Source organism: Mastacembelus armatus, chromosome 1 (assembly GCF_900324485.2).
Source record: "Mastacembelus armatus chromosome 1, fMasArm1.2, whole genome shotgun sequence".
Taxonomy (NCBI): domain Eukaryota; kingdom Metazoa; phylum Chordata; class Actinopteri; order Synbranchiformes; family Mastacembelidae; genus Mastacembelus; species Mastacembelus armatus.
Genome location: NC_046633.1, coordinates 2,407,820 through 2,426,818, shown reverse-complemented (window position 1 = coordinate 2,426,818; position 18,999 = coordinate 2,407,820). Strand labels below are relative to the sequence as shown.

Here is an 18,999-nt window from a genome sequence, read left to right as displayed (position 1 = left end):
AATGGAAGAAGTTTGGCACAACCAGGACTCTTCCAAGAGCTGGTCACCCAGGCTGTAATTGCTGCCAAAGTCGCTTCAACAAAGTACTGAGTAAAGGGTCTGAACACTTATATAAATGTGATATTTCATTTTTTCTGTTTAATAAATGTACAAATACATTTCTAACATGTATCGATAAATATACATATAAACTTTGTGACTGTTGGATTATGTTTAAACTGACATTGAGCAGCACTGCAGTGATTTCCAGCCTAGAAGAAAACAAACTACTGTCAATAAAACAGTTTTACAACAACTAATTAAATAATGAATCAAAACAAATACGTTGAAAAGTTTAAAGTATAAGACTTGATGTCAAGCACAGCTCCATTCAGTAAGAATAACTATTAGTTGTCAACTAAAACTAAGGCGTGTAGGACGTGACATAAGTGTGTGGCAGCAGGGGCCATCACACTCACAAATTAGCATAAATGTCAGGATCTTTTCAGCCAATGACTGTGTCTTCTTGAATCTTCTTCAAGGCCAACAGGACAGTGTGAACAGACCTAAAATCCTCCACAGGTGGACCAGCAGACCAGTCATTAGAGAGTGAATTTTAGTTGAAGCTCTTTTCAGACATGCAATACATAACATTTGTGTCATCATTAACCTGATACAGTGATGGCTTTGTGTCAATGAGGTGTACAGGTATGTAGGTGACTTTTATGTTCCTAGAGACAGAGACAGTGAAACTAGAATTAGACTGTTCACATAGTCATGTCTTTAGTTACACATGTGTTTGTGTATTGTCTCATCTTAAGGGTTTTTCTTTTCTGATTTTAAGGTGTTTACTGGGTAAACTGTGAAGAACTAACTGGCATTTTTACGTAAATGACCTCCAAAGACCAAGTTATCTCTTTCTAAAGCGACTCTTACTTCTGCTGTGAAGGTGACTGGTTGTTTTTTTGTTTTTAATTTTTTTTTTTTTCCTTTTGCGGTTTGAGCTGAAATCTGTTTGTTCAATCAGCAGGTCAGGATGAAGAGGCAAAACTAGTTCTCTAAGTGGTTTATGAGATAACTTTAACTGGAAACAGCATATTAATATATACATATGTTGGAATAAAATATATCTCAGCCTTTATTGCGATACTGTGTGTACTTTTCTAAAATACTGTATATTTACCAGCTGGCTGCTGAAATCTGTTTTGATGCCTGCTCCGAGTTATGTGGCTGTTTCAGTTTGGCAGCACTGGGCTTTTCTCTGCTGTGTACATCCCATTATTAAAGTACAAAAAGAACCTCCAGGGAATATAAGGAGAGATGCTCCATAACACAAGCAGCGACAGATATTGTGAGTGTAGTGACTAATGAAATCCCATAGAAACTACCCAAAAGATTCAGCTTCACTGGTGCCAGTAATGATAACGTAAGTTGGCTTAGTCAGTCAGAGCAGAACATCAGAATGACAAAGCAAACAGATTATTCCAAGTTACTAGTTTGGAAAAAGTCACAACCAGGTGGAAAAGTGTGTGTGATGAAGCTGAAGTTCATTTATACACGTAGTAAAAATGTGATCAGACATGAAGAGACACCTGCTATATGGACACATCACATCTCACTGTCTGCTGCATCAAACTGCATCTGAAACTTCAGGTTTTTCCTCCTGTAGGTTCTGATCAACTGACTGATTATTTTTTAAAACAGCTGTATTGAAGACGAGGACAGGGACTGTTAAGTCATTCAAACTTTGCATAAAGTGTGTGTTTGTGTAGCCAATAGGATTGTTCTGATAAACTTTAATGAGCTGATTGGTGGATCAATGAGGCAACAGGACGTTGTGAAGAGACTTAAAAAGACAAAGTCGTCACAGTAGTTCAGTCACTGGAGGGTCAGTGACAGTGATGGCTCGTCTCATCCTTCTTCTCCTTGTGCTGTGGGCTGGTGTGTATACAACAGTTATTTACATTTTGTTATATAGATTTTATTTGAACAAATAATAGATTCAAGGTCATGTGATTTTTATATTTATTACTGTTCTCTGAGCCTGTATATGTGTTATTAGATTATATACTTAAGATTTTTAAGTTGAATTAAACTTCAAAAGTGTCTGTTTAAGCAGAGATTGGATTGTTCTCAGAAAGCTGATGTCTACACATTCTGTTTTTTGTATTATTGATTGTTCGATTTATGTTTAATCCCCATCTGATCAATGACAGACACTTACATTAGACAAACTATTCCACTGTCAACACAGTCAACATGTTGGGAACTTTCTGTTTCAGGTGTCACAGTGAGCACCGTGGTGGATCTGCAGAAAAGAATAATTAACGGTCAACGATGCAACAATAACGAACGTCAGTACCATGTCAAACTGTCAGGTGATCCTAATGGAGATTCACTCGTCTGTGGTGGCTCTCTGATCAGTGACCAGTGGATCCTGACTGCAGCTCACTGCTGGAAACAGTGAGAAAAGCACAGTTTAATCTTAAAATGTATAAACATGAACTTAACCTGAAGTCAAGAATGAACAAATGTAAACATGTTAATGAGAAAACTGTAGTATTGTTTACAGAACCACAGGATAATTATATGCTGACAATGTTAAAGAACGTAACATTATTTGAGATTTTACAATGAATTCCTTTTATTTAATGACTGAAATGTGTCATTTGGTGGTAAAAATGTCATTTACTCTCAAAACAACATTACCGTCCATGTTGTGTTACAGATGTGTTGAACAGACTTGTTATTATTATGACGACCAGAAGGGTGTCACTAAATCAATTCTGCATTTGTAATGTAAAGGTTTGCAATGAGGCACTAAAATGATTTTACCCTCTTTGTTGTAGTCTTCTGTTTGCAGTTGTAGGCGTGCATCCAGGTAATGGACGAAGAGTGTACCATCTCACAGGAAGACCTGTGTTCTACTTTGACAACCAGAACAGGCTCCATGACCTGATGCTACTGAAACTGCCTGCACCAGTTCAAATTCCACCTGTAGCCCTTCCCGTCTGTAATCCACTTCCCACAATGTGAGTTTAATGAGAATATATGAACCGTAATATCATCACTGGTTTGTTTCTGATTTACTGTCAGGTTCATTTGGAGAATAGTTTTTTTGGCATTTGTCCTCTGTACATCACCACACTGATTTTGAAATTCTTTATCTATACTTTTCTATTTAATAATATAATTTCTAATTAATAATATTGGGTTCATCAGTCCAAAGAATCTTTTTCCAGAACCAGGCAGATGTTTTCAGATGTTTGATTCTTTAAAATTCTTCGAATTACAAGGAGATAATCCAGTTTCAGTTGTAAAGTACAGACATGATTTGTTAGCCTGGCCAGCCAGACTAAATCTTCTATTCTATCCAAAGAATTAGTCTGGATCTGGATCTGGGCTGAGAGAGATTTCAAGGGGGCGGGTCAATGGGCTCAGAATAAACCAATCAGAGAAACAAAGGACAGGACGTGTGTTAGAGTAGAGACGCTAGTGAATGACTGTTGTTGTTCTTGCTGTAAAAACATGAGAATACATGGTGTTATCATCAGTTCTGTGCATGTCTTTGACTGGAGTAAACAGAAACAGCCAGTTATAGAAAGATTTGCGACTTGAGACTGGCACTGAGTAATGCTAACAAGCATAAAGACCGCCCCATTGCAGATAAATGCCTGTGATTGGCCTGGCTCATTAGAGGCTGGAGCTAAGAGACTCTATGGCAGAGGGTCCAGACCCACATTCTTTCTCTAAGAAAGGGTCTGGTTGGCCAGGCTAAGGATTTGTTTGTTTGTGTCAAAATCTTCTGTGTAGTAAAGACTTTTTTCTGTTCTCATCAGAGCATTATTTGGTAGCTCCTATGGTACGTGATCTCCAGTGTGCAAACATCAATGTTATTCAATGTCGATGGACCACACCTTGTCCCCTCTCCACCTACTTCTACAACTATCAATACTTATTCTGCGGTGATACATCTGTGGTGGATGTTTCTCCTGTGAGTTGTCTTGCTTCTAACCTCATGTCTTTTTGTCAACTATTCTTTTTGCCACTTTAATGTAAATAAATATTTCAGTGAATGAAGCTAAAAACTGTAACAAACAACATGTTTGCTGATATGATTTTCAGGTGTAACCTAGCACTGCATTTATCACAGCCTCAGGCAGAGCTTTTATTTTGGCGCTCCACTGGTATATCTTTGCTAAAAGATAAATGTGCAAAATTGGTCTTATCATAAAAATACTGTTTCCATCTGTGGATTTGTGTCTCATGAGTTGACACTAACCTGACAAGTTCTGACAATTAATGGGACACAATGTTGATTTAAACATGATATTTCTCTGTCACAGGGTGACTCTGGTGGAGGAGTGGTGTTCAACAACAGGATCTATGGTGTCATTTCTTTCACGGGAAATAGTCGCTATGCATGTCAAGCACCCGCTGGATTTGTTAACCTCTGTGGAGCAGACTATTTAGAATGGATCAAAAAAACTACTGACCCCTCATGGATGAGACGTTTTCAGTCATGTTTTTCAGGGTAAACTCTTGTGAAACTCTTTCGGAATAAACATCTAGTCATCCACAAATCTGTTAGCAATCTAACTTCATTTGTTTCAGTTTGCTGTTATTATTGTAGTAAAGCTGCTGCCAGTTGTTCAACATAGTTACTGCTGTCAGAAAAATGGAAACATTTTAAATTGTTTGGACGCCTGAAGCAACCCTGTCTCCTAAAAATGATATCCCTGGAAATATAAACTGCATTTGCATTTTTGCTTTGCTTTGTAACGTAATTTGTCTTTGATTACGTTTGCTAGGACCATATTAAATAATTTACATTTAGCAAATCTGTTGTTTATTTTCATTCATTGCACTTGCTTCTGTAAACTGTGACTTTTTAAAAAAATGTTGTCATTTTAATTTAAAAAGGAGGAACAAGAGACGAACACCCAGAGTTTAGTTTAGTTGTTTATCATTCAATTTACAAAGACTGATGCATCAACACCACCTCAACTGACAAACTCATTTCAGCCCCTGGTATCTGAGATCTGATTCGTTTGGGTCAGGATCCAAAGCTCAGGTGAAGATAGGACATAGATCCACAGGTAAATCAAGAGTTTTGCCTTACGGCTCAGCTCCCTCTTCACAGAACACCGAATCCGTCTATACTTCCCTCGGCCGTTAACAAGACTCCAAAATACTTAATTCAAATCAAATCAGACTTTATTGTCATTTTGCCATGCATACAGCAGTAGTAGTGATAGATTGAAATTATGTTTCTCTCTGCTAAAAATCTACAAAAATAGGATCTAAAATAAGAACAATAAGTTTTTAAAATAAGACAAAGGAGTAAAATAAAGTGATAATGCAGTTTGTAAACAGGCATAAACACGGAGTAATATTAGATATACAGAGTAGCAGCCAGTGGAGTAGGTGACAAAGTTTATTTACAGGGGCTGTGGTGTGGGGTGTAGACTGAGGAGGATGGTACACACCAACATCCCAGGTCAGCAGCTGAACAGTCTGACAGCTGCTGGTCCTGCTTTTGATGCTCTGGTACCGTTTGCTTGATGGGAGCAGGTCAAACAGTTTATTAAGAGGCAGGATCTCTCCCCCAACCCAGAGGGGACAGTGCAGCCATTTCTGACTGAGAATCATGGCCTCGGACTTTGAGGTGGGGTGAGGTCTCATCCCAGCTGCTGTGGGAATTTACACACCATGGAACAGGGTGGTCACTTAAATATTGGGCTAAAACATGGTATTTGGTTTTTAGGGGTTTAGTGTTTTATTGGTGTAGTGGTTTAAGGTTTTAGAGGCTTGTAAACAACTGCCAACAATTTGTTTTAGTGCTGGTAAAGGCCTGAAGGTAGACACCTGAACAAACATGTGGGGTCTGTTCAAGATTAGTCCACTCCTTTTGGCGAGATATATAAACCTGATTCTGTAACACAAAGTCAGAGAACGCTGTTAGAAGTCTTCTCTACATGCCGCATAAAATTAAACCTGAGATGATTCATCATACTTGTGTTTGTTTTTGAGAATTAGCAGCTCTCAAACTTACAGAAATTTCTACGTCTATTTGGTGATGAGGATGGGATGGACATGCCACTGACCGGCACTTGTTCCAGACCGAAGGAAGCCACCAGTGGTAAAAGTTAAAAACAAAGGGAAAGTTCCGCTCCAACAAACGGAGGGCTGGATCCCACCTGAGGTCAGAACGGGTGGCGGATAGTGGATGCTCCATTCATTTAATAAGTGAGTACAGTGTTATGAATCATTTCTTTTGTATGTCTGTGAAGTGTTGAATAGAAAAGCACTAGGTGTGTGTTTGTTGGCCTTAAGAGACAAGGCAGTCACATGATCTTTGTAATCCCTTCATGGTAAAGAGACCAGTGAGTCTGAGGGACAGACGCCACATGTCGGAAAAACAAAAAGAAGAAAATAAAAGATACTCAAACTTTTATGGACTTCAGAGGCTATAGAAACAAACAGTAATATTCAGATTTCACGCATTCTTTACTCTAAAAGTCATATATGTTGAAGCCCAAATCCCACCCATAATATGTGAGTAGAAAACGCCAACTCAAATGTTCTGAGGTAAAATGTGATTTAAAGAACAGCCGTGATCCAGAAAACAGAAAGTTCTACCAAGAGAAAAAGTATGAAGATTGGTTCTGTGGTGCATCTAATCAAGTGGATGTATGTCTGGTGAGTCACATGTCTGGTGGAGGAGTGGTGTTCAACAACAGGATCTATGGTGTCATTTCTTTCACGGGAAATAGTCGCTATGCATGTGTCCAAGCACCAGCAGGATTCATTGACCTCTGTCGTCCAGACTACTTCAAATGGATCCAAGATACTATTCAGTAATGTGGTCTGCTGTGTGTTTAACTGTAAACAGTTGTGAAACTATTCCAGAATAAACATCTAGTTATCCACAACTCTGTGCTAGAAATCAAACTCCATTTGGTTTAATGTGTTGTTATTGTAGTGATCCTCCTGCCAGCAATAAAGTAAAAGAAAGTATGAACCAACAGTAAAGCTCTCTGACTCCTGGCCAACAGGATGGTTTGACTGAAAGTAAAGTGAAATATGGATAAATAATATAGGCATCATCATCCATCCATCCATCATCTATACCCGCTTATTCCCAACCAGGGTCCCAGGGATCTGCTGGAGCCTATCCCAGCTCTCTTTGGGTGATACGCTAATGTTAGTTTATGCAATGGCACCAGTGGAGATGCAGTGTGCTGACAAAAACAATGTACGTGGTAGACAATGGGAGAACGTGTTCCTCATCACGGCATTTGAACGTAGCCCTTGCTGCTTCAGATGCCCCTCCCTTCCTACCAGGCAGGGCCAGGTATAGCTAAGATATTTAAGACACCTGTTGGCTTTCGGGTTTGCTTTGTCTCCTGGTTGTGGGCCTGTTCTTCCATATTGTAAAGGTATGTAATGTTGTGTTGTTGTGGCATTGCTAACTGCAAACAGTCTTTTAGCTTCTTAGCAAAAATATTCTATGGAGGCTTTGTGGTTTCCAAACAGTGGTGATAAGAAGGTCTGGACCACAATTGTCTTTGTTACATAAACACATAGAGAGTTATTCTTATCATTGTGTTACTTATTTTTGTCTGGTTTGAAGTGTTTGCTCTGTATAAAGATGCTGAGAATTTTTTTTTGTCACCATTTTAAATATAGTTTCCTATTTAAACCGTGAGGGATATTTAGTTTGTAATATTAACTTTATTTGTAGTCTGTTTTTCTGCCTTATTTTAGAAATGCTAGTAATGTAATGTGTGGTTGGTTATGGAGAAACAAATGGTTACCTCTGTAAAACATGAATGACACTCACTAGCTACCAGCCATTCCTGTTCAAAACATTTTAAGATACTTGTATTGTATGGTAGCAACAGTCAGCCATACTGTAGCGTGTGTTCTCTGTTACATCTGAGCTGGTTAATCATTCAGCAGCTGATCTATTTGGGTATGGCCATGGCCTGGAAGGAGGAAGGGGTGAAGCTAAAGATTTGGGTTGAATATGAAGCTGATGGACCTCGACTAGACCTGCTCCACAGCTGATCCTTTGACCTGCAAAACACAGATACTAGACGTTTTCATCATGCAGTGACTGCTGGAACAGATATCATCATTAATGATAGTTCTACTTGTGCTTTTTCTGCTATGATGAGTCAAAATGTTTGCTATGGAAAAGGCTTAATCTGATTTATTGGGGAAAGATAATGCAGATAAGATTAACAAGACTTGACAGTAGAAGGCTGAGATTAAGGTTAGGAAGATTTACTCAGAAAGCAAAGAAAGTGATTTTTCTTTTTACCGATCATGTTTATCATACGGTTTGTAAACCTCATTATCAGTCTCTGGCTGAATTGAGCCTAATCTGAGCTGTCAGGCATAATGTGGTTGGAAAAGGCAGACGACTGCACTGCTGCAGAGCTTTTTAATGGTGGCTGTTTAACAAATTGTTAAACCTCTGAAGAGGTTTTAGGAGGATTTCCACAGAAAGATAAACCTTTGAATATTTTTAAGGCATTTACTGTTCTTAAAGTGTACGTACATCCGGATATAGACAACAAAGTACTGGACCCGTCTTGCAATTGATTATCTTAAACTCTGGCTTTGAGCTATGCAGGATAATTTGTTCTCTGACACACACACACACATGAATAGTGCGTGATGTGTGATGACCTCACCCCCATTTACACCCCTAATCTGTCAGGCAATGTTAATCAGCACAAACAAGAAATTCAGATTGATGTCTCTGTCCTGGTGCTTTGCCCTCTGGGAAAGCAAAGTGAGATAGATGATGTTTTAACAAATGGTAGAAATGCACTCCGATATGTCAGTGTTACCTCAGGCCGACCACGGTCCGCTCATTCATTTCACTTTATTCTCTGTATGATGCTGTTGGAAACAACAGATTTGATCGTCCTCACAGCACTGCAGTTTTACCTAAGTGGAAAGTCATGCTAACCCTAAAGGAAATAACATGTTTTGGGCAATGTTGTACTTGATCAAATATGTTTTATTATCACAACAAATATGTTTAACAATATTTTATTCAAATATAACATTGTTCTGTTCCTGCTCATACAAATCTACATTCCTGATCCTTTCCTTTAATCGTTGTTCGTCACTTCCTGTGGAAGTCATAACACATCATTAACAAATCTCATCCCAACACGATGCTAGCACTCAGTGACAAATACTATTGCTATTTGAGGCTGCACATGACGCTTTCATACATCTTTGACAGCAAAGGGCAGTGAAATGTGTGCAGTAATGTTTGTACATTGGATAAAGTCACCATATTAGCTTATTTTCAATGTTGCTCATTGTCTTATATTTAAGCTAGTATGGTGACTAGAGTGTGTGGACTGTGGCAGTCAACATTTAGTGATGTCTTCTGATAAAATGGTGTATTTTACAGAGGAATCCTGCCTGGTGCAGCATGTACAATGTGCTTTGAAATTCAGTCTCAGAGTATGCTGCACAGAAAGGTTGGCTACTGTTTTACTGTAATTGCAAAAACATTTTTAACTAGTCGAACTAGTTGTAATAACATTAGAAACATGACAGAACTTTCAATTCTTCTCCTCTTAGGGTCAACAGTCTGAATCTCTTTCTTCCTTCTGGTCCTGCAAAGATGTGAAACAACAAAGATAATGGTGATTTTAAAGAGACAGGAGCTTGAAATAAGATCTGTTCTTAAAAGGTTTTTCAGTTGCTAATGTGTCTCTAATGTAAAAGGGTCTCTGTCAAATTATTGCTGTATTTTCTAGCTTCTAACTGCTTTATGTAGCTGCCTCTGACTGGCAAATTGGAAATCTGCCCTGAAGGCTTGGCTATAATTACACAGGTGCTACGATGTTTACATTGAATGTCAAATGTGAATTTGGTAAAATCACTTGAGAATCAGCCTTTAGTGTATTTCAAGTTTGAACAATTTATTATGTTCTCTGTCTTTGTCTTGCAATGTGTTGATTTCATGTGACCCGTCTGTCCTTTTCTTTCTCATTGGTTAATTAGTAGGATGCATTCAGGTGCAGGAATAAATGGATTCTTCTGAGCACTAGCAGTGTCTCTCTTTTTTCTCTTGACCTGACTCCTCCTCTCTATCCGTATCTATGTCGGCCTTACCATTTACAGCAGTGAGCAGGGCTTCTTTTTGACCTTGGTGGGCTGAGGGCAGAGTACGGCACGAATGGCCTCATCAAACACAGTCTTCAAACCACGCTGGGTCAAAGCTGAGCACTCCAGGTACTTCACTGCATCTATAGGAACAGACGGGAACACAGAACGATAAATAGAAACTTAATGATGAAGTGTGTGTGTATAGCTAAACTGTGCTTATAAGTCAAGTACATTTTCTATGTGTGTACTTGCAACTATTTTTGCTTAACGCATGGTCTTTTAAAATGATTTAAATAAGATAAATAGACAAAATATTGGTTAGTGCAGCTTTAAAGTCAAATTAAATACATGCTAAGGCTAAATTAGGACAAGCTTTTTCATTCATCTGTGGAAATTGATCAACCACATTAAAATACTTTGTCTCCAAAGTTAAAGTTTTAACAGATTTATCACCTGTGCAACTGAAAAACAAGTCGTAGGTTACTTTTGATGGTCAGAGAGAATTATTGTTTACCTTCAGCCCATTCATGCTTTCATTGTCAGTGAACTCAGTGCCACTACAGTAATGGCAGTAACCCCCACAGTTAACCAGCACTAATGGCAAATCCAATACAGACCACATTTTCATTTCTCCAACATAAACTGATTAATGTAATTTGCTGAGACCTGCTCAAACACAACTTGAGAGACCCCCAGTGCCTTTGACTCACCTATCTCCTTAGCCAGAGCCAGGCCCTGAGGGTAGGTGATTGGTGCCAGCTTCTTTTCCTTCAGCTTCTCAATGGTGTCCTTCTCGTCCCTCAGATCCAGCTTGGTGCCCACCAGGATGATGGGAGTGGAGGGGCAGTGGTGGCGAACCTCTGGGTACCACTGGTAGAAGACAGACATAAGGGCAAACAAAATGAGAAGAGAGAGGAAGACGCAAAATAAAGGTTTGTGTCTGAGCTGAAGAAAATGATGATGATGATGATGGTGGAGGGAGATGAGAGGAGAGAGTCAGAGGGTCATGGTGGATATAGAGGTAGAGTCTTCCTAAAATGTCATCAAATAAGACTTAAAATGCAAATGCTGGAATGAGAAGAATGAATGTCTAAGGTCCAGTGTGGGATCTTTTGTTTTTTTTAAATTAAATTATCCAGGTTTGAGCTTTAACCTGCATATAATCTTATATAATTACTTTCAGTCCTTTTTCAGTTACAGTTTTTTTTTTTTTTTTTTTTTTTTTTTTTTCCTTGCATTAATAATAATCTCAGATCCAGGTGTTCCTCTGGATATTTTCTTCCATCTGCCTTCTCACCTCATATCTCCCTCTCTATCTTCCTTCGGCTCTCACTCTACTTTTTGCCTCCTCCCCTGTCCATTTTCCTGAGCAAGAAAATGAGAGATCTTATCTGCTGAAAGACTTCAGTAGGTTGTGGTAGCGCCCACAGGCCAGGTATAGTTTCTGGTTTTTGACTGGCAAATCCTTTCTGCTCAATGTCTGCTTACAATCTAGCTGACTGACATGTGGGGATTATGGGTATTACCCAATGAATCATACTGCTGGTCCTTTGAGTAGGTTCTTTTTAAATGCTTTGATAAATTAATGTCTTTACTCGACAACCACTGAGTCTGTTGGTAGTACAAATATCTTCTATTACTGTAATAGCCGCAGTCATTTTCATTTGAGAGCTGTTTGATTTAATGTAGGTGAATATACTTTTAACAGGGTCCAAATGAAATTGCAGAGACGAACTCACCTTAGCTCTGACGTTTTCGTAGGATGCTGGGCTCACCAGGGAGAAACAGATCAGGAAAACATCCTGGGTGGGACAACAGGTGTGGTTATTTCTATTATTAAATGACCGAAATTGAGTATGTAGTTTACAGGATAACAGCTGAACATTCACTATGAGAACAGAACAAGCTTCAGCTGCTGTTCAAGGCCACAAGATGGCGGTCAAAGCTCCAGATAACAAGTGGTCCATGGGATCCTAATCTTTTATCAAACTATTCCTGAGATAATTAACCTCTGAGTGCACGTTTACCAGAAGTACTAAGAAAATAATTAGTTTGATGAACTGTTTCATGTCAAGGGCAGTTTAATTAGCTAAAACACATTCTGTGATGTATGTGTTTTAGGATAGGAAGCACATTTAAGAAACACTGATGTTGATATATGTATTTAATTTGGATTAAATTGAATATTCTTTGCAACAAACCTGTCAACAGGCAGTCACAGTAAGCGTTCATGTGTTTGAACATTAATGTTAACATTTTTTATATTAGTTTGCATTTATCTGCTCCTTTTCTACATCTTCCCATATTAAGTGTCTTCTTTTTTCTTTTGCTGTCCTCTAATGTAATGACATGCAGCACAGTTGGGCTGCAGTTTTCTGTATGGATTTTACCATTACCACCTGTGTGTGTGTATGTGTGTGCATACCGTCTGTGGGTAGGACAGTGGGCGGAGCCTGTCATAGTCTTCCTGTCCTGCTGTATCCCAGAGGCCCAGGTTCACTGGCTTGCTGTCCACCATCACATTAGCTGAGTAGTTGTCAAATCTATGGGGAGCACAGGAGGTCAGCAATCAGTCATTCGTTCCTTCAAGTGATTATTCAATCAATCAGGCATTTGATTTATGAATGTCGTATAAATGCCATCACGTCAGGGATCCAATAAAGTAGATATTAGTCACAGGGAAGTAGAAATTTTTGATGACTGAACCCACTGACTAGAGTTCATGATATGCAGTAACACTGCTCACCAATGTTTTCTGTTGTAAATAATATCACAATTTCTTGCCTTCCTTAATTAGTGAAGTTAGGTTAACCTGTGTTTAAATAACCACTGCTGTGCTTTAGATTATAATATTGAAGCAGCACTGCCACTGTGTGGTCACACTGGGACACTGCAGTCTAATCTATGAGCTCAATATTTCACTTTCCTAAACATTTAACCTGGACCTGAGGTGCGTACAGTTTTTATACGCTGCACATTATCACCGTCACCAAGAGGAATGAGTGTGTGTGCCCTGGGTTGGATCGTGTATAAAGTCAGAAGCACAGATTCTTCTTGTTTTTGGTCATTTGATTGAAAAGTTCAATTTTTTTATCTTATGCAATGCTGATCAACTCACACTATACCTGGCATCATCATCTTACACCTTCATTTAATGAAAAATCAGCTGCTTCTTTTTAAAGGCCTTTAAAGAGACCATGTCAGCCAATATTCCAAGTCAGTGTGTCTGCTCCTGGTTTCTACAGTTCTGGTTTCCTATAATTCCTATAAAGACTAAAGAGGCCAGTCATGTCTTAAAGGATTTAACCAGTCAGCATGAACTTTTGTTTTCTAAAGTCTCAAGTATTTTTGTGTCATTACTGTCTTTTCTGTTTAATTTACTACTTTAAATTCAGTTTTCGGATTTATTTCTAAATTAAGTTTATTATTATAATATTGACTAGCAAAGCAGACATACTGTTTATCATTTATTTCTTAAGCCTCTCTAAGTTTCTGTACCTGTCAAGATTTGAACAGGCGAGTTTTTAAGAGAAGTCTGTTTTCCTCACCTCGAGGCTGTGCCAGTCCAAACCTGTCAGTTAACACCAATGGATATCTGCACATGCACCTCAGTGCGTGTGTGTGTGCGTGTGCGTGCGCGTGTGCGTGTGTGTGTCAATGCATGCAGACAGACAACTGGCATATTGCAATAGATGCATGTTCATATGTAAATGTGCAACCATGTTTGTTTACTTGTATGTGAAACTGTTGGTCATGTACGTTCAGAAAGACGGAGAGTGCGGGTGAGTCATACTCACACAGTAGGAATGTACTCCCCGGGGAAGGCATTGGTCGTGTAGCTGATGAGAAGACATGTTTTCCCCACAGCTCTAAATCGCACAAGTAAAGACACATGCAGAGAGACATGATGAAGAGACAATAACAGTGTTCAGGGCAGTAAAATTACAGGTGAGAGACGGATTAAAGTTGTGTAAACTTTATAAGGTGATTTTCATAGTATAGGTTTTTTTAGGAAGGGTTGTATAGAAGCTATGAAAATACCTTTGTTCTTGCATCAAATGATGCAATACAGGCACAGATAGAAATCACTCACAATGACTTGAACTGAGAGTAAAATGGTGATCTAAATATTTATGATTTTATTGTTTTTGCATATTTTTTTTTTCCAAATATATTCTGTTTTGTTTGTTTTACAGGATGTATGAACAGGTAATTTATTTTTTTGTACATTGTATTATAAGGACATATTGTTTCCCAGCTCACATGCAGGAGATGCTCCAACAAGTATCAGCTAGCCCCGTGTCTGTTGTGTTTCAGAGCTTCCAGCCACTGATACACACCGCAGATAATATGTCAGATAAGTGTGAAGGTGTAAGGAGAAGATTTAGCTTTCAGATTCTTCTCTATGCAGTTTGAGTAAACAGCTTCTTCGCATCTGTTTTGGTCTTAGACTCTCAGTTGTATATCACGACTGTTCACATTACTGCAGGTGTGCCCAAGCAAATCGAGCTTGTCCCTAAATTGTGATGAACCCATCAGCTAATTATCACTTCTTCCTGACCACCAGTGACTTGCTGTCCACCATCACATTAGCTGAGTAGTTGTCAACTCTATGGGGAGTACAGGAGGTCAGCAATCAGTCAGACTTCCTCAGTCAGTCTCTTACTACAGCAGGTACTAACATTTTTTTTTAGTATAGAGGACCTGACACTGCAGTGACTTAAAAACAGAATACTTAGCTGGGACTTCACCTGTGTCAACTCACCAAAATCAGACATGCAGAAAGAAAGAAGAAAAAAAAAAGATTCCACTTCCTGGTATTTGGCCTTGCAGAGAGTTTTGGTTTTATTTGCTATGGCAATTAAAAATCCACCAACAGCCTCTGCCTCTATACCAGGTAATGGACATTTGTGGAATTTAGTTTGAGATGTAAAATGGAAAAACCCTGTAAACTGTGAGTTGGAAATAGTTCCCAATGCCCAGAGCGAGGTCTGGGATGGCTTTGATAAAGGTCTTTCAACAGCAACTGCTCTTCAAAAGGCCTTTAAACAACAGCAACAACAAAAGAAGTGCTAATGTTTGGGTTGCTGTGATTGTGGTGAATACAACAACATCATCTCCATGACCATAAGGCACTAAAGATAACAGAGAAAATCCATTTGAGCAGACTAACAGAATAACTGACACCCAAGTGACAAAGATATTTTTATGCTAAAATCAGAGTTTCTAATAAAGTAAGAGGACTAAAAACAGATGCAGGGTGGTTGTTTTTTTTTTTTTGTTTGTTTTTTAAAAGACTGTCATCACACAAGTTGACACTGTAAAGGCAGGGCCAGAAACATGATGATGATGATGATGATGGTGTATTGTAGTATTTCTGTCTTCTGTCTGTGGGAACTATTTGACTTTTAGTTTGAAGGCATTTCGTCACGTTACTTCTTCTGAGGGTTTGAGGATTCAGAGCTGGTTTCATGTTTAAGTTTTAGGTCAAATGTGGAGGCCCTGTAGTTATAAAGGTCAGTGAAGGATCTCAGAAGTATAGAAGTACAAGCAATGTGTTTTGTGGTTGTGTGTGAGTCAGAAAGGAACTGATCTGTTTCAGAATCATCAGTTAGAGCTGAAAACAGGAACTGGCCAAACTGAGCTATGAAAAAAGACTTCCACCTCTGATCTCTCTGTTTATTATCTGGTTTTCCATCAACTTTTCTGTCCCTTGTTGACACCATCCTACATGATCTGGTTTTAGCTTGGCAAACTCTTCAAAGCAGATTCTGTCTCTGTCTTTTTGATCTTCTCATTCGATCTAGTTCGTTTTTCGTTTTTCCTTCCTCTGCTGTTAAATGATTTGTCCTTATTTCTGTCTTTGTCTGCCCCCCCCCCCGGGCCAGTCCGATAAACACAAGCCTAATTTGTAACCACACTACATACAATATTTATCACAACATGCATTGTTTTTGTACAGTAGGCAAATGTATTCACACAGCTTGTATTCAAAATACATGTTTGTCTTTATTTCCTTGCACAGGCTGAATTTTGCCACTTTAAATGCTGCCATGACCAGGCCTCTACTGTTGTTCAAATATTATTCTACGCAGCCTGATGTGTTGGACGTCGGTCCATCAAACAGGCCGTACAGAGACTCACCGAGAAACGGCAGACTTCTCTACAACTTGAAACTAACTTCTTCTCTTTCTATTCATAGAATCTTTATATCTCTTTTCTCACAGCTGGTTTAGTCACATAGACAAACACCAATCACACATCTGAGCCTGCAGAGTCTGCCTCCTGTGAAACTGGTGGACCCCAAACTCAGCACTAGAAAGACCAAGAAGACGCTACATCCAGCAAAGCATGTTTGTAGGGACTGCAGCACGATGCCACATCGGTTCCTACTGAAAGATCATGGCAGAAATGACTCATACCAGCACAAGCGTCAACTGACAGCTTCTCTGCTCAGATGTGCTGTGCATGAACTCTCTTTACAGGCCAATTAAAATGTTCTTTCTGCGGCGATTGATCAGATGTGCACAGGTGTGAAGTTTGGCGCAGCTTTCTTCACATTCCTCACATTACTTCCTCCACTTTTCCAGTTCCCTGCTGAACTGGTTCTCCCTGTGGTGATGATGTGCCCAAATAAAACACACGAGTAACAAATAATTACGCCTCGGGCTAAAAGTTTGACTTCATTAGGGCACCTTCATCACTGTGCTAAGGAGAAACACTTGATTGACACAGACTGTCTGTCTGTAGGAGGAAACAAATGGTGTTGATGTCCAGTCTTTTCTTGCCCCAACAGTCCACCTCAGCCTTCGCTCTAAAATGACAAGTCACAATTCCTATGGCCACTAGAGGGCTTTGTCACTTGAATGTAAATAAATGTTGTTTGGGGGTATTTTCTGAAACCAGTGTTTGTTTATATGAGAGGGCAGTTTTAGGGTCCTCCTCTGCAAATGAAAGCTGAAGATCAGCAAGTTACTCTCAGACAAATGTAAACCAAAAATGCCCTTTTCGAGTAGCTACAGACTTCTCTCTCTTTTCACCTCCACCCTACACTTTTAAGGAAACTCAACACACAAGGAAATGTGACTGCAGTACCTTAATGATACCTGTAACTGTTTACTAATCTCTTGCAGCACCAACTACAACACTTCCGCCTTACAATTTCCCCTTCATGACAGCCGGCATTTTTGCCCAACCTTCAAGCATCAGGACTGTGTGGTAATTACTTTTAATGATGTGGTAAATCACATTGTCCAGACCTGTTCTGGCAGAGTAATTCTAGCCTTTGAATGAACAGATTCACCACGTTCTTCTAAAACTGTCAAGTTTAATAATCCCAACATTTAGCAAAATCTGTTTGTCTTCTTGTCTTTGTCTTTTCTGGATCGAACGGGCCCCTGTTCTTTCACAGCTTCATGTAGAGCAAAGAGTCTCTACTCTGATCTTGCTGCATTACAGCGTTTCCCTGCATGTTGTGGCCTGCACCACTCATCCAGCACCCTCACTGTGAATCAGCCCTGTCAAGCAAAAGCCTAAAGATCTACAGTGTCACTGGGCAGACTGAGTTCTTCAACAAGTAAAAGCTTACTACAACAGCCTTAACTTTTCTGAACACCATATGGCACAGCCGTATCACTGCGGAAGTTGCTCAAATTGTTACTTGAGGTAGTTCGAGCCATTTGAAAATCTTTGACATTTCTCTGAAATATGGAAATAAATTGATCCTTTAAAACGTCCCCATCACGTATCACCCGAGTTAACACAATTCAATACTTGAGCTTAAGTTGTAACAATGTAGGTAAAGTAAAATAATGGCGTACCCATCTCCCACGACCACACATTTGATAGCTTGCATCCTGTTCCGCTCTGTGCTCTTCACTGACAGACTCAGAGAGGAAGGTGCAGAGACGCAGATCAGCATGCAACTACAGGAAATTGTTACACACCTCCCTCTCTCACCACCCTCCCTCTGCTGCCTCTGTCTTTTCTCTCTTCCTTCAGTTTTGCACACATCTCTCCTTCCTGTTTGGTTTTTTATTTTGTTTCTTCTAAATAACAGAAATTATAAATGGTATAAAATGAAATGGATGATATAGGGAATAATCTTGGTTACAGCAGATAAGTGCTGCATGTGAAATGTCTGTGAGGGGTTTCGAAAGGGGGAAGGTTGTTGTTGCAACAACAGCAACATTAGGTTTTATTTAAAACTTCCTCCTTTTGTGATCACGCATACTTAAACATACAGAACCAGACAAACTCACATGCATCATTTTATTTAAATTTTCACTTTGGGTTAATATGTTTGATTTATTCATAAATATGTAAATTATTGTAATAAGAAATGGAACAGAAAGCTAACAGAAAATTAACCACAGAAATAAAACACCTCAACACATTGGTTTTCATTTTTCCGTAAGAACTTTACACTGACAGAGACTTATAACGGTAACCCTTACCACTGTTTTCCTAACTCGAACCCTAAACCACATTGTCAACCATTAAATCAAGGAAGTCCCCACAATCTAAGTGTGTTAACAGGTTTTGGTCCTCACAGTCTAATTAATACCCGTGAACACACACAACCACAATTTGTAGAGTAAATATAAAATGGAACTTAGCAGAAAATAAACCACAAAAATACACTAACACCTCTCACCACAAATACATCCATTACTACTACTACTACTGCACAGGCTTGTAGTAGAAAATTTAGGAAGTGTAATTAATTTGTGAAGTGATAAATAGGCCTGACAGAAAGATGATTTGGTGCTGGGGATGATGACATGATGACATCCTATGGTGCCACACCAGGAGTAACAATCCCTGTGATATTCTTGTTCTACCACTAGATGGCACCTCAGCTTCATTTAGTCA

General features: G+C 39.1%; 2 protein-coding genes across 3 annotated transcripts; one reads left to right on the top strand and one right to left on the bottom strand.

Moving 5' to 3' along the window:
- Positions 1-1,873: 1,873 nt before the first annotated feature.
- Positions 1,874-6,933, top strand: LOC113128055 (anionic trypsin-2-like). The gene is made up of 5 exons (XM_026303098.1): positions 1,874-1,920; positions 2,262-2,442; positions 2,829-3,011; positions 5,448-5,529; positions 6,589-6,933. Exons 1-5 carry the CDS (start codon positions 1,881-1,883, stop codon positions 6,841-6,843), a joined length of 741 nt encoding a protein of 246 aa, XP_026158883.1. The 5' UTR covers positions 1,874-1,880; the 3' UTR covers positions 6,844-6,933.
- A 2,074-nt stretch (positions 6,934-9,007) lies between these two features.
- LOC113128662 (ras-related C3 botulinum toxin substrate 2) lies at positions 9,008-18,075 on the bottom strand. Of its 2 annotated transcripts, XM_026304147.1 has the most exons (7): positions 17,946-18,061; positions 13,923-13,994; positions 12,551-12,668; positions 11,865-11,927; positions 10,836-10,995; positions 10,132-10,265; positions 9,008-9,629 (listed from the first exon to the last, which is right to left on the bottom strand). In XM_026304147.1, the coding sequence occupies exons 1-6, from the start codon at positions 18,044-18,046 to the stop codon at positions 10,135-10,137; spliced, it is 645 nt and encodes a 214-aa protein (XP_026159932.1). In that variant the 5' UTR covers positions 18,047-18,061; the 3' UTR covers positions 9,008-9,629; positions 10,132-10,134. The 2 variants fall into 2 exon arrangements, with proteins under 2 accessions (XP_026159932.1, XP_026159933.1); XM_026304148.1 differs by lacking the exon at positions 9,008-9,629 and having other exon boundaries at positions 10,205-10,265; positions 10,832-10,995; positions 17,946-18,075.
- Between the last annotated feature and the right edge of the window lie 924 nt (positions 18,076-18,999).

What these genes read in the sequence shown, in the direction of transcription:
- LOC113128055 (XM_026303098.1), top strand. Translation starts at nt 1,881, where the DNA reads ATGGCTCGTCTCATCCTTCTTCTCCTTGTGCTGTGGGCTG. An exon ending in TCTCCTTGTGCTGTGGGCTG is followed by an intron (nt 1,921 to 2,261) that starts GTGTGTATACAA and finishes TTTCTGTTTCAG; the next exon opens with GTGTCACAGTGAGCACCGTG. An exon ending in GTCCTGCTTTTGATGCTCTG is followed by an intron (nt 5,530 to 6,588) that starts GTACCGTTTGCT and finishes TGTGATTTAAAG; the next exon opens with AACAGCCGTGATCCAGAAAA.
- LOC113128662 (XM_026304147.1), bottom strand. Translation starts at nt 18,046, where the DNA reads ATGCTGATCTGCGTCTCTGCACCTTCCTCTCTGAGTCTGTCAGTGAAG. An exon ending in TGTGTGGTCGTGGGAGATGG is followed by an intron (nt 13,995 to 17,945) that starts GTACGCCATTAT and finishes TGTGCGATTTAG; the next exon opens with AGCTGTGGGGAAAACATGTC. An exon ending in ACGAAAACGTCAGAGCTAAG is followed by an intron (nt 10,996 to 11,864) that starts GTGAGTTCGTCT and finishes GTCTTCTACCAG; the next exon opens with TGGTACCCAGAGGTTCGCCA.